Genomic DNA, 13,211 nt, shown 5'->3' with positions numbered 1-13,211 from the left:
GACCATAGTTGTCGAGGTAAGTTCGTATGAATTGTAATCGTATTAATGCTAGCTAAATGACTATCTATTTTATTGTGTTAGTTATAAATGGACTTGAATATACATGTATCGATGCTATGAATAATTGACGGATAACGAACCCAGTTTGAACCTTAAGAATTCTTAGGGTATGAATGACATGTCATTAGAGATTTCATGTTTCGAGTGCTAGTCTTGAATATCCTACCAATGGTTGAGGTCCTGCATTTGTTGCAGATTCTCTACAGCTTGTGTGAGAAGCATCGTGTAGCTAACATTCTGACCCACAGCTCGTGTAAGCAGGCCCACTTCATAGCTCGTGTGAGCATTATTGAAAAGGAAAGGTTACGATTATATGGAAAGGCATACTATGTGTGAGCATTCCTGGGTATCTAATGTAATTCTAGATGGTTCAACAAGTAAGTAAAGGAAATGGCATGGTAAGTATACAATTGAAAAGGTTCGTGAGCTTATGAAAAGTTTGATGAGTTTAATGACGTATATATATTAATTCTACTCACTATATGATTGAACTCATATGTATCATGGATGAACCTACTAACTTGTGAGTTTGATGGTGCTTGTATAGGCTTTTACTAAGCTTATGGTCTTGGTAATGATATTATACTTATTCTATAGTTTGTGCTAATGAAATGGTAAGTTATGTTTGAGTTTATACAAGCTTACTAAGCATTAGTTGCTTACGTAGTTACTTTCCTTTGTTTTATAGATTATCAAAAGCTCGATCGGTTGGAAGTTTATCGAGGATCAATCACACTATCCAGCAACCATTTAGGTAGTTTTTGTGTAATTTGGCCAACATTATATATGGCATGTATAGGTCCTTTTGTAATGGTAGTTCATAAATGAGTTAATGGTTGATTTGGTATGTATATGCTTTTGAAGTTTATGTTTGGTTTCATGGACTTTTAATGCCTTGTCAAGTTAGGTCATTTTGGCCATTCTTAAGTGCTTATATATAAGACTCTTTTTTATATGTTTGTGATTGCATGTAAATGGTCATTTTTGATATCATGTGGTAGATAAATGAACTAGGTTTTGTGCTTGAAATATGGTCATATTGATTTGTTGGTTAATGATGTTTTGATATATATATATGTGGTGCCTTTGAATGGCATATTGGTTAGATGAAATAGGATGTTTGAAATGGTATGTTTATAAGTGTTTGAATGATACTTAGGCTTATTGAATGTGGGTACAAATGGGATGGTTGGTTAGGTGTGTTTTGGCCTTGAAATGTCTTGATTTTAGGGTCAAATTATGGATCACACGGGCTATCACACGGCCTAGTGACACGATCGTGTGTCATTTGTAAATTGTTAGTGCATCAAGTCAGTGTGTTTCACGGCCTAGCACACGGCCTGCGACACGACCATGTGACCCAACTCAGTGAGTTACATAGGTAGAGACACGGGTTGGGACACAGTATTTGTCCCTTTGTTTGATTTTTATACGGCCTGAGCTATGTCACACGGCTTGGCCACACAGTTGTGTGACGCCTGTTTTCAAATTTTGCAACTTTTTCCAAAATCTTCTGTTTTGTTTCAAATTAGTTTCGAATTGTTTCTAATCTATTTTAGGTCCTCGAAGGCTCGATTTAAGGTCTAAACGCACATGTTTGATAGGTTTTTAATGACATTTATTTAATTAATGTTAAATGATTTTATTGAAATGTTTGGATGTTAAATGTTGTTTTGATTGTTCGGTAATGCTCCGTAACCCTAATTCGGTGATGGAGATGGGGTAGGGGTGTTACAGTACAATCACCCACCAATTTGGACTTTTTACACTTGAGCCTTACTAACATCGAGACATACAACCAACCGAGCAAAACGACAACAAAAACCATTTCCAGTGTTGTAGTCCCGTTTAATCATTGAACCAACGATGCTACCAATAGCTCAAACCAAAATTTCTTGTATAACCTAGATGACAAGCCAACAAACAAACCTAAGCCACTAGCTTTTGTATAGTGTCCTAAACAAGAGAGAAAGTTAAAGTCCAAGGCCAAATCATAAGGTATTGCCTAAAATCACCCAATGTTCATCAGTCAATGCCTTGGAGTAATTATCACCATCAAGGAACTTGTCTAGGTAGAAATAATTTTCTAAGTCCATCATTTGAATCGTTGCAACAGCTTCCAGAAGGTAAATAATATGTTAAGAAGCACATTAAACACAATCTGGCGACCCAACAACTTGATGACAACCGGACGTTCTATACTCTTCTCAATGAAAGTGTGAACTTGATCTAAAAACCTAATCAAGGAACCCCATCAATATCACTGATCAACATGCCACTATCCTCTAACACAATATCATCCATATCCAACCCTTGAAATAAATATGGAGGAGACCCTAGAAGAGTATCCTGAAAAGATGGTAGATAAGGAGCCCCTCTGTCTATATCCATACCATTCCGATCAACAGTTGAATCACCAACAATCGGCGATGAACCTTTTTCATTATGTGGCCAACCCATTGATTGTTGAAAACCACTAGCAGAAGAGTCTATAATCATCAAAAATCGTCATATTTCTATCATAATTAAAAAATTATTTAATGAAAATTTTAGATTTATAAATAAGAATTAAAGGAGAGGAGTAGACAAGTACCTAATGGTTTTAGTTCCAAAAATAGCATGTTGGAGAATCCTTTCAAAATTTATTGCATTACCAATTAATATAATGGTAGAATTGCATCTTGGTTTCTCAAATATTTATTATTTATTTTGACCCTATATATATATATTTTTTTTGGGCTTGGTGCTTGGTTTAAAGGGTGGCACATACACATAACATAAAAAAATATTAAAATAATGGATAAACTACATAGATCAGCACTCAATTTTTATATGTTTTCATTTTGGGAACAAAAATAATATTTTTCTTGAAATTTAGGCACTACCGTTAACAACTGTTTCCATTTTGGTCACCCATTATTAATTCAAAGTTTATTTTAGTCAATCAACTTTAGTAAATTTTTATTTTGGTCACTCACTTTATCTTTTTAATCTTTTTTTTAGAATTAATTTTAATTTTTCTCAATAAAAAGGAACAACTTAGGCTTTATAGGAAGCTACTTGGGTTTTTAAAGGAAAACCTTTTTTTTTAATTTCCTTTATGTTTTTCTTTTTCGAATTAATTTTAGCTTTTTTTTTCTTAAAAGAAATCTAGAGTTTTAGATGGAATTACTTGGGTTTTTAAATATAGAAACCATTTTATCTTCTTTTTTTTTAATTTCTTGTATTTTCCTTTATTTTAAAATTAATTTTATTTTTCTAGTAAAAGGAAAAACCTAAGTTTTACATTGAATTGCCCAAAGAAAAACCATTTTATCTTTTTAAGTTTATTTAATTTTCCCTAAAAAAACCTAAGTTTTCCTTATAAATTCTAAAAAAAATAGCTAAAATGAAAACGATTATTAACGATAATGCTTAAAATAAAATGAATTTTTTTTAATTTTAATGCCTAAAATGAAAACTTAAAAAATTATGTGATTAATTATATAATTTTACCCTAAAATAATAAATATATAACTGTATTTGAAACCTTCTTATAGATTAATTATCACATTCTTACCTTATTATATAAACTCTATACATCAGTTTATATAGATGGACACATTAATATTACCTTTTAATATCATGGTAAATATTACCTTTTAAAATATTGTTTCTTCATCATCATTATCTTTTTTTTTTTACAAGTGAACAATCACATTACAATTTAAAAAAGGATGAAAAAATTTACAAACATCACCTCTTCTATACTAAGTGCATGCTAAGAGTTTGATTAAATTGATATTACCTATCACTTGGATCTTAACTTAATTGAAAAATTACCAAAAACATACTTTTTATCAAAATGACAATTATTGTTATGGGAGTATTTTTATCTATCTCTTTATATAAAATAAAAATATACATTTATGATAAGATTTATACCTAAAATATCATGATCTTCAATATCTCAACTTTACCATATCAATCACAATCTCTTTTTTAATAGACGTGTGTTTCTTTTAATATGGATTTTTCAAATATGGGTGTGTCAAAATCAGATTTGGTGTATATATAGAACTTAAAACTATTGTAAAATCAAGGTAGTTTTACTCATTTTTGTATTTTTTCTTTCTTGCATATACATAACAAGATAATGGTACACCCAGATAAAAAATTTTTATGTATTACTAGACAATGGTATAACCATGGTGAAAACATTTATATAACGAACTTATAAAAAATCGATATAAAAATTAAATATAATTTTAGTTAAGAATTAAGATGACGTGTTTAAATATTATAATTCTCATTATATGTGTATATATATTAGAAATATTAAAATATAAATACATAAATATCTTCAAAATAATGTTTGCTTTGTGTAAAAGGGATGACCCTTTTTATAATTTAACACTAAATTAAGACTTAGTTGATTTATGTCACCAACTCGATCAACACTTTAAAGTTAGAATATGTCATAAATCATTGAACTCTTCACAAATTTGATATATAATCCCTATACTTTTATTATAAAAAATTTAATTCCTTTACTTTTCAGATTTTAAAATTCAAATCTAATTATGAACCCTAGTAATTGTTTTTGGTTAATTTGTTAGTGTACAATTTGAAATTAAAAACAAAAACACTTGATTAACTTAAAAAATGTTGTCATAATAAATATGAATTTTACTAAATAATTTTAACAATATAAACAATTAAATCCGAATTTTAAAATCTGAGAAATAAATCAAATAAATTTTTAAAAATAAAAATATAAAAACTAATTTATAAATTTATAAATAATACAAAGACTTGTAACATATTTCAACCAAACCTTAATATATATAGTATAGAAATACAAATAAAAAATTGATATAAAAATAAACAAATGCATATGAAAATAACCCACTTGCATAAATATAACATCACTTTAAATTTATACACTTCAATAACTTTTTGAATTTTTTCTATTAACATTTTTAACAATTATTAAAATTTATCAATATAATTATATTCGACACGTATGAAAAGTTTTGAATCAACAATTTTAACAATTTGATTTTTTTTATAAAAATGTATAGAGATTTTTAATTTACTCAATTAGTATAATCTACATGAATAAAATATGAAATATGACCATCAAAGTATTATAATGTTAATGTTTTTTTACAAAAGTGTAAAAATGATCAAAATATCAGTTGAGATGCCAAATAAATAGCTTAACCAGACAGTATTCCAAAAATTTTGATAATAACAGGAGTAAAATTAGATCCGAGGAAATCTGAAAGTAATGCAAATAAACTAAAAAAAAAAATGAAAGGTCCTTACATAAAGCAACAATTAGCCCGTAATGATACCCGCCAGAATATCAGTCTTACCTCGTGCATAAATTGTGTAAACTAAGCGGATGGCGTCAAGCCATCCGTCTAGTGATTCCCACGAGTCAGCAACCTGAAAGCAACAACAGAAGACGGTCACTAAAGCCATGCCAAGATAGCAGCATCCAAAGGACAAAGATGGGTAATAATTATAAAGTTTTCCGACAGGTTTGAGATGAAATTTCTAGAATGCAAATTGAAAAGCACGATACTTACCAAGAAAACTGGACCAGAGGTGGTATCGATACAGAGACCTGCACCTGGTGGTAAAGTCAGATCAGCACATGCTGATACAGAAACAATATCTGGAATATCAACTCTTATAGCCCTTTTGTCCATATCTGTTACATCTGAAGTTCTTCCAGAGAGGCTCCGGGTAATTTGTCTCTGATCAACTCTGATGACCTGCTCAATTGGAAAAATTGAAGAGGACATGGACATGGAGAAACGTAATCAATGTGTGAGCAGATCTGACCTTTAACTACTCTAAGTTAGGGTTACTATTTAAGCAATTAAACAGAAAAGAAATACATGCTAGGACAAGTGGCGACAAACAAGCAGTGAACACTATAATACACTCCAAATTCCAAAGGAACTTACAACAACATAATTTCAGCCATTAACTATCAAAATATGTTTGACAAAACTAATGTCCATGGTCAGGCAAAAATGAATGAAAATTGATATCAATTAGCCACAGACAACAAAAAGACCAAACAGTTTCTTTTTACCTGTTGAAGTGCTTCATGATTCAAAAAGAACTCTGTTCTCTTCCAAGCACCATGAGGAGCCATTGAATTTCCTACTGGTGGTGCAGTAAGATACCCATCCTTAAGATGGGGTAAAGGTAACTGTCAAAATTTTATTTCAGTTAGACATAATATTAAATGAGTTGCCCAGCTAATTCAATTGAGAATAAACAGAGTGATGGCTTCCGCAATAATAGTTCTCTTAACCAGGTGAGCCATCTGGTTTAAACATGAACGAGCAAATGAGAAAAAAATAATCTTCAAGAAGACAGGCACTGGAAAATGAAGAGGGTGAAAGAATACAATTACAGTAGCTTGCAATTACATTTTTAAATAAAATTATGTTTCTTTTGATTTGGATACAAGATCACTAAGCCAAGGAGGTATTGCTAGGCCAAATTAGTTAATGCCATGTTTGGGAACATCAATTGTTTTTCATTTGCTATATATAGTGAGAATGAAGGGCATACATTATATATAAAAATTAAGATTCAATATGATTACATATTTGAAAGGTATAAAAGCATGATTTTCAAAATCACAAATATGTATGGGAATTTTAAATTCACCACCAAAATAGGCATCTGACAAATCCAAGAACCTGCAAAATAATCACAAATTTTACATTTATATGTGTTTTATCACACAACCTTTTTAACTTCAGATTTTCAAACAATGCATCCTCGCTTATGTTGCGAGGAAAAATAAATGAACATTGTTGGGGGTAAGCATGGATTGGCCAATCATTGAATAGGTTCACATTTCAAGCCAAAGGAATACTATTTGAAAAAGCATTGGAAAGCATGTGAAAGGATATTTTGCATCAAACCGAAGTTTCTGGTGCAGCTAAAAGATATAGTTGTGGTGCACTGATAATTGACAGTTAAAAACAGCACTAATGACTGACAAGAAAGAACTGCAGAACTAGAAGGATTACACCAAAAATACTCCTACAGTAGTAATAAATGATAATTAACCAGGTAAAGGAACAGAAGTCGTTTTCATTCTAACAGACTCAACATTTCTTATGGAAGATTCAATCAATTTAGAAAACAAAATAAACCTAAAAAAACATTGTTGAAAGATTAAATACTGACCATTGAACGAACAAGCCTCAAGGCACTGCTGTAAACCTGGATGTATTTAAAACATCAAATAAGAACATATCCACAAAACTAAGATAGGAAATCAAAATGCAGAACACTGGAACTTTTAAATTAAGGAGAAAATTAAGAAGTATAACATTAGCTTTCTTTATTAAACTCATGTGACAAAATTTCATTAGCCAATAATTGTGCCACATATATAGCCTGAATGTAGGGTAAACCTCGGTAGTCCAGAAAAATACATTGATCTCTTACCGAGTAATTTGGTTTCAGTGCATGAGCAGCCGCAATATAGATAGCAGACTGGCTATACAGCTCATCTGGGGAAACTTCTTTCAGATTCGGCGAACCTTGTCTTAAGGTATCCTCAGCTAGTCCATACTGCATTAGAAATAGAAATATTTCAATTTCCAAATCAATGCTTCACTTGTTTGAAATTTCACTTGATAAGGTCATTATCTAATCTCATTAATTTCACAAATGAATGTATCATAGGTGAGAATAGGATCATGCCATCCAGTATCACGACTAGTAATAACCAACAAACTTACCAGAACAGTTCCAAGGTTGTATATTGCTCGATGGAAATCAAATTGCAACTGTATTGCAGCACGAAACTGCATTTAAAGCAAAGGGTACTGTAAGAATTGAAATGCAAAGTGAACTTCTTTTAGGACTTATCAGATGTCAAATTACTTTGCAGCTTGTTACTATAGTCATCTGAGCACCCTGATTGCTCCAAATGACTTTTGTACCTTACTAATTGCAGTCCTGACAATTTTTTGCTTCTCCCGAGCTGGAACAATAGCACTGAGTTCCTAAAGCATGCATGATAGAACACGAAAGTAAGCATAGCGTTCCAGGATTTCATAGAAGTAGACTCAGAAATTTGAAAGATGTGGAAATAAAATGAGGCTGATTACAATATCAACATCACTAAAACATAGTTTACCTGAAGAGCAAGTCCCCAATTGTTTAGAGCCTGAAAGAGATTTATGAATCCTTAAAACCACTAAGATGTAGAATAAAAATGAAAGATGTAGTCATTATAGTTGGGAGAATTACAAGACTAAAAGAAACAATTACTTCTAATATACCTGGGGGCTATTCCAGTTGAGCTGGACAGCTTTTTCATAGTTTTTTGTTGCCTGAAAACCCATAACAATAGGATTAGGCTCTATCAAAGTAAAGGACAAGGCTTTTATTACTACAGCAAGGCATTCCTTTGAAAACACCAAGGATTTCTACACAGCACAACCACAAGGACAATGTGTTTCAGCACTAACTTCCAGAATGACTGTATACCAAAACTCCAAAGTAAAATCCAGTTCCATGGCTCTTTGGCCTTACTAAAGTAGATTATATAACATCATGCAGCTAACATGAAACATAAGGAGGAAACAAGATCTTATCCACACATGGAAAAGGTTTCCATGACAAGACACCAAAATTTGCCGATAAAGGACTAGTATTGTTCATACAAAAGTCTAGCATGACTAAGATATCAAAATTATATAGTAAGAACCTGCTCCCATAGTTCTTCAGCCTCTTTGGTCCGACCACGCATTTTTGCTCGATCAGAGATTGCTATAGCCCAGTTGTAGAAAGCCTGTCATGCAATGAAATTGCATCAAAGTCATGAATGAATATCACTAGTGTATATATTATACAGCTCTACACTTATTTCAGTAAATTCTGTTGTGCATTCAGTTTCTTATCTGGCTTATGCACTCTGAGCAGTCATCATGCCTTTTTTAACTGAAATGGAACTTAAAAAAACCAAAAGATCAGAGTAATGCAATGGATCATCAGCAACATGAACAAGCACACATACATCATGAAGTGTTGGGCAAAGACGAGTAGCCTCGTCATACTTTTTACAAGCCTCCTCTAGCAAGGCATCTTTAGAAGGTGAAGTAGAATCTGGACTAACATTATCTGCACTTTCCTGCAAGCCAAATAAGAACAGAAAGGACATGATATGAGAAATCTGCAGCATTTTGCAACCATTACAATATGCTTAAATTGACAATGTTAAGGAGGCTGCCCTTGCTGTATAATAATAAGACATGATAATCATTATGAATGATGTTAAGCTAACATCAACATTAACCAGTATCTCAAACCTGAAGAACCAATGCCCAATTGTAGAGAGCATCATAATCTTCTGGGTTTCTCTCCAGTGCAGTAGCATACCTACAAAATTTGACTGAAAATCAGTACTATTGAATAGCAGACTCTAAAGCAGCAACATATCAAGCTCGATATGGAAGTAAAGTGTGAAAAGTGTATAAAAACAAGATGACAGTACCTCCTGGCAGCATATACAAGAATCCGTTGACGAGACCTGCCTTCCTCATCAGTACCAGTGACACTATTGATCAACTCCATTGCAGCATTATTTTGGTAGGACTGACGTTGCTTGTTTTCTTGACTGAAGCATATATAAATCATGGAGTAGACAATGGTATCATTCACAAGCAGAAGAAACAAGGATCACATCATATTTATTCCAACAAGACTAGGAAACCTTTACTGCATGAATGGCGGCATATGAAAAAGAACATAAACTGAATTCTATAAAGTGCAAAATCCCAAAACCAAGGGTTCCTTCATCGAAGTTGGAAAAGATTAAGATTACAATTGATGCCGAACTTGAAATTCAGAACTAATTTAATGACTCAAAAGCAGGAAAAAAAATCTAATTGCATCTGAAGTTCAAAGATAACGAGCTTCTAACATAACAATCACGTTCAAGAGTAATGGAAGACCTTTGATCGGAGAACAGTTGCTCATCCATGCAATTAATGAAAATGAACTCGTAGACTAAAAGGAAGAGTACGCCTTAATTGCATCTAGTAGTTTGCCAATAGACAATCAAGAATCAAAATTCTGTAACTTCTCTATTCGGGATATAAAAGAGAAACAGCATAATTTTAGGTTCAGTTGAAACTCGAAGAATTCTCCACATTTAATTGAGGAGACGAATCAACGGGGAGCTTCAAAGATCGAAAGATTTGTACGTTGAAATCTCGTTAAATCCAATTACAAATTAAAGAGTGTAATTTTTTGATCAACTGAAACTCGAAAAGAAAAGGAAAAAAGAAAGTACCTGTAAGGAGACCCTGCATCATCTTCGTCGCTTTTCAACTCACTTAGCAATTCTCTCATCGTGAAAGTCCGGTTCTCCTCATCTTTACGCCGCCCTGGAGGAGCAACTTGGTCGGTTGAAGCTTGTTTGGTCGTCTCATTCGATTGGATCGAGCTCTCATTGTTCGGCTCCGGCTTCGGATCGGCATCAGTTACTACAGGTTCCGGTTTCAGTTCCTCTTCCGGTTGTTGTTCAGGTTGAGATTCTACTTTCAATTCCGATTCCGGTTCGGGTTCGGGTCGGGGTTGTGGCTGGAAACCATTTTGAAGTTCGGATCCCTCAGTCGTTTCGGACATAGCGTTGAGCGAGAGATTTGCGTGCAACGCCAAAGCCGAATCCAAGAAGATCTGAAAGATATATCAAGAAGAGAGAGAACAAGAAAATATAGCGTGTTGAAGCCAAGGTCCAATGCAAAAAAGGAAGTTACTTCAGCCGGGCCGTAAGAAGTCGCAGTAAAAGTAAAACATGGTAAGCTACTATGTAAGAGTACAACTGTTATCTTCAAATGCCAAGATTCCTCCCTCATTACTAAATTTTAATGTATTGAAACCTATGGTCGCAGGGTACTGTTGACCATTTTCCGAAATAATGATTATTAAAAAACCTAAATTTTGAACACGATATTAAGCTTAAAAAATATATAATTAAGTTGGTTTAAAAAAATGATTCGGGCATAGCTTTTTATATTCAAAACCAAAATACAACATTTCTTGTGTAATTTATATGATGGCAAATGAAATATACTTATAATTTAAATATTAATTTTTTTAGAAATTTAATTAAAAATATATAATAGTTATAATTATATAATCGTTAAATATTAAATAAAAAATTATTTTTTAAAATAAATAATATATATATATATATATATGAAAGTGCAAAAGAGTTTAAATGAATTATTTATAAATATGGGTGAGTTTAGTTAAAATTTAAAATTCATATTTTTTCTAAGTTAAAATTGAGAAATTATTATAATATTAATATTATAAGCCTAATTCAAGCTCAACTCAACCCATAAATTCCTTTATGGAACATAAATTCCTTTATGGAAGTAATATTGTTTATGTAAGATTTTTACTTAAGAAGCATTTGTTTCATGAAAAATTATTTATCAAATTTTTTTTTCATAATTTTGTGTTTGGTCAATGACAAATAACGTGATGGATGAAGTTAATTAGTCAATTACAATAAACCCTTTTTTATGCAAGTTGTCTTCTTTTAAGAATTTTTTGAAAAAAACTCAATTATAAATAAAAAGTTTTTAGATAATAATTTACTTGAACCGAGCTAAATATTAATATATTATAATACAATTTTATTTTTAAATTTTAGAAATGCTAAACTATTGATCTCAAATTATACTTTTCAATATTATTAAATATATATTTATATTTACATTTAATAGTACATAATAAATTATTAATATAGTTAAATTATTTATTATTTTAATTAAATTATTTAATATTAAATAAATTATAATAATAATAATAAATTTAAATTTAGAAAATATTCTTACTATACTGTTAAAAATTTTATATTAATATTTTAATAATAATTATATGAAATATGATTTATAAATATTTAGCGATGTTTTACAATATAAATATGAATATTAATAATATAAATATGAGTATTTTTTAAAACTTTACTTACTTTCATTTATTCCTTCCAATTTTAATGAATTATTATCCATATCACACATATAACTTTAAGTTTAAGTTTTAATTAGTCATTGATTATTATTAAGCCTATAAAGATAGGGTAAACTATAAAAATGGTCACTTTTGTTTGCCTTAAATTACATATTAGTCACTTATGTTTGAAATGTTATGTTTTAGTCACTTATGTTATTGTTTTGTTACGAAGTGGTCACTTTACCGTTAAACTCTGTTACCTCCTTAACGACAGTCCTACATGGTAGTCTAAATGGGTTTTAAATGCCAACTTGGATGTCTAGTTGCTAGGATAAAAATAAGTTTTTAATTAAATAAATTTAATTTGGACTACCATGTAAGAAATCCAATTTGGTATTTAAAACCCATTTGGACTGCCACATAGGATCATTGTTAGGGAGGTAACAAAGCTTAACGGTGGAGTGACCATTTCATAACAAAACAATAACGTAAGTGACTAAAACGTAACATTTCAAACATAAGTGACTAATATGTAATCTAAGGCAAACAAAAGTGACTATTTTTGTATTTTACCCATAAAGATAATGCAATTATTATAAGATAAATTTTGATTGTCAAAGGAAAATACTTCAGTTTTTTTAACAAATATAATTTATGATATGAATGTTTCACTATAAACGATTTTCAAGAAATGATTTCATGGTGATTAATTTTTTCATTTCAACATAAATCATATTAGGAAGATGATCGCACACTAGTGTATGAACACTGGGTAAAGAATTAGCACGAAATATATAGAATTAAAAGTAGCTTTTATTACAAGTGTGATAGGTTAGTTGTAATATTTATAAGTGTTCCGATGGAACACTCAGAGTATTCCAATGATCAAACCCAAATAATTGTCAAATTGGTAAATGTGTTTATCAAGTTAATCAAGAATTAAGCAATTACTAATCTAATTGAGTTGAAAATTATTAATGCAAACCAAATAGGAAAATATATGGAGACCAAATCTAAATTATCAATTAAACTATTTAACCTAAACTTTCTTCCTATAGTCTTAAAATATGCAAATGGTGAAAACGATGGTCGATTGATTCGTTAATCGCTAACTAAGTTAACAATGTTGGATCTGGTGCTCTAAGTGTAGT

The 13,211-nt window shown here is 30.9% G+C and overlaps 1 protein-coding gene across 1 annotated transcript; it reads right to left on the bottom strand.

The window, feature by feature from the left end:
• Nucleotides 1-5,225: 5,225 nt before the first annotated feature.
• Nucleotides 5,226-10,931, bottom strand: LOC107911608 (protein HLB1). Its single transcript, XM_016839475.2, has 14 exons — nt 10,388-10,931; nt 9,587-9,709; nt 9,402-9,471; nt 9,110-9,223; nt 8,801-8,884; nt 8,373-8,423; nt 8,228-8,257; nt 8,031-8,093; nt 7,827-7,892; nt 7,531-7,656; nt 7,267-7,302; nt 6,152-6,271; nt 5,637-5,825; nt 5,226-5,493 (listed from the first exon to the last, which is right to left on the bottom strand). The coding sequence occupies exons 1-14, from the start codon at nt 10,720-10,722 to the stop codon at nt 5,383-5,385; spliced, it is 1,518 nt and encodes a 505-aa protein (XP_016694964.2). The 5' UTR covers nt 10,723-10,931; the 3' UTR covers nt 5,226-5,382.
• Nucleotides 10,932-13,211: the final 2,280 nt, after the last annotated feature.

This window comes from Gossypium hirsutum, chromosome D08, assembly GCF_007990345.1.
Source record: "Gossypium hirsutum isolate 1008001.06 chromosome D08, Gossypium_hirsutum_v2.1, whole genome shotgun sequence".
Classification (NCBI taxonomy): Eukaryota; Viridiplantae; Streptophyta; class Magnoliopsida; order Malvales; family Malvaceae; genus Gossypium; species Gossypium hirsutum.
The sequence above is the reverse complement of the archived record's forward strand: the minus strand, read 5'-3'. Positions and strand labels throughout refer to the sequence as shown.

Bases quoted from the DNA above. Each gene is read 5' to 3' on its own strand.
- LOC107911608 (XM_016839475.2), bottom strand. From the start codon at position 10,722: ATGTCCGAAACGACTGAGGGATCCGAACTTCAAAATGGTTTCCAGCCA. The intron at 9,710-10,387 runs GTACTTTCTTTT...TATATGCTTCAG, and splicing joins GATGCAGGGTCTCCTTACAG to TCAAGAAAACAAGCAACGTC. The intron at 8,094-8,227 runs GTAAACTATGTT...TGCATGCTTTAG, and splicing joins ATTGGGGACTTGCTCTTCAG to GAACTCAGTGCTATTGTTCC.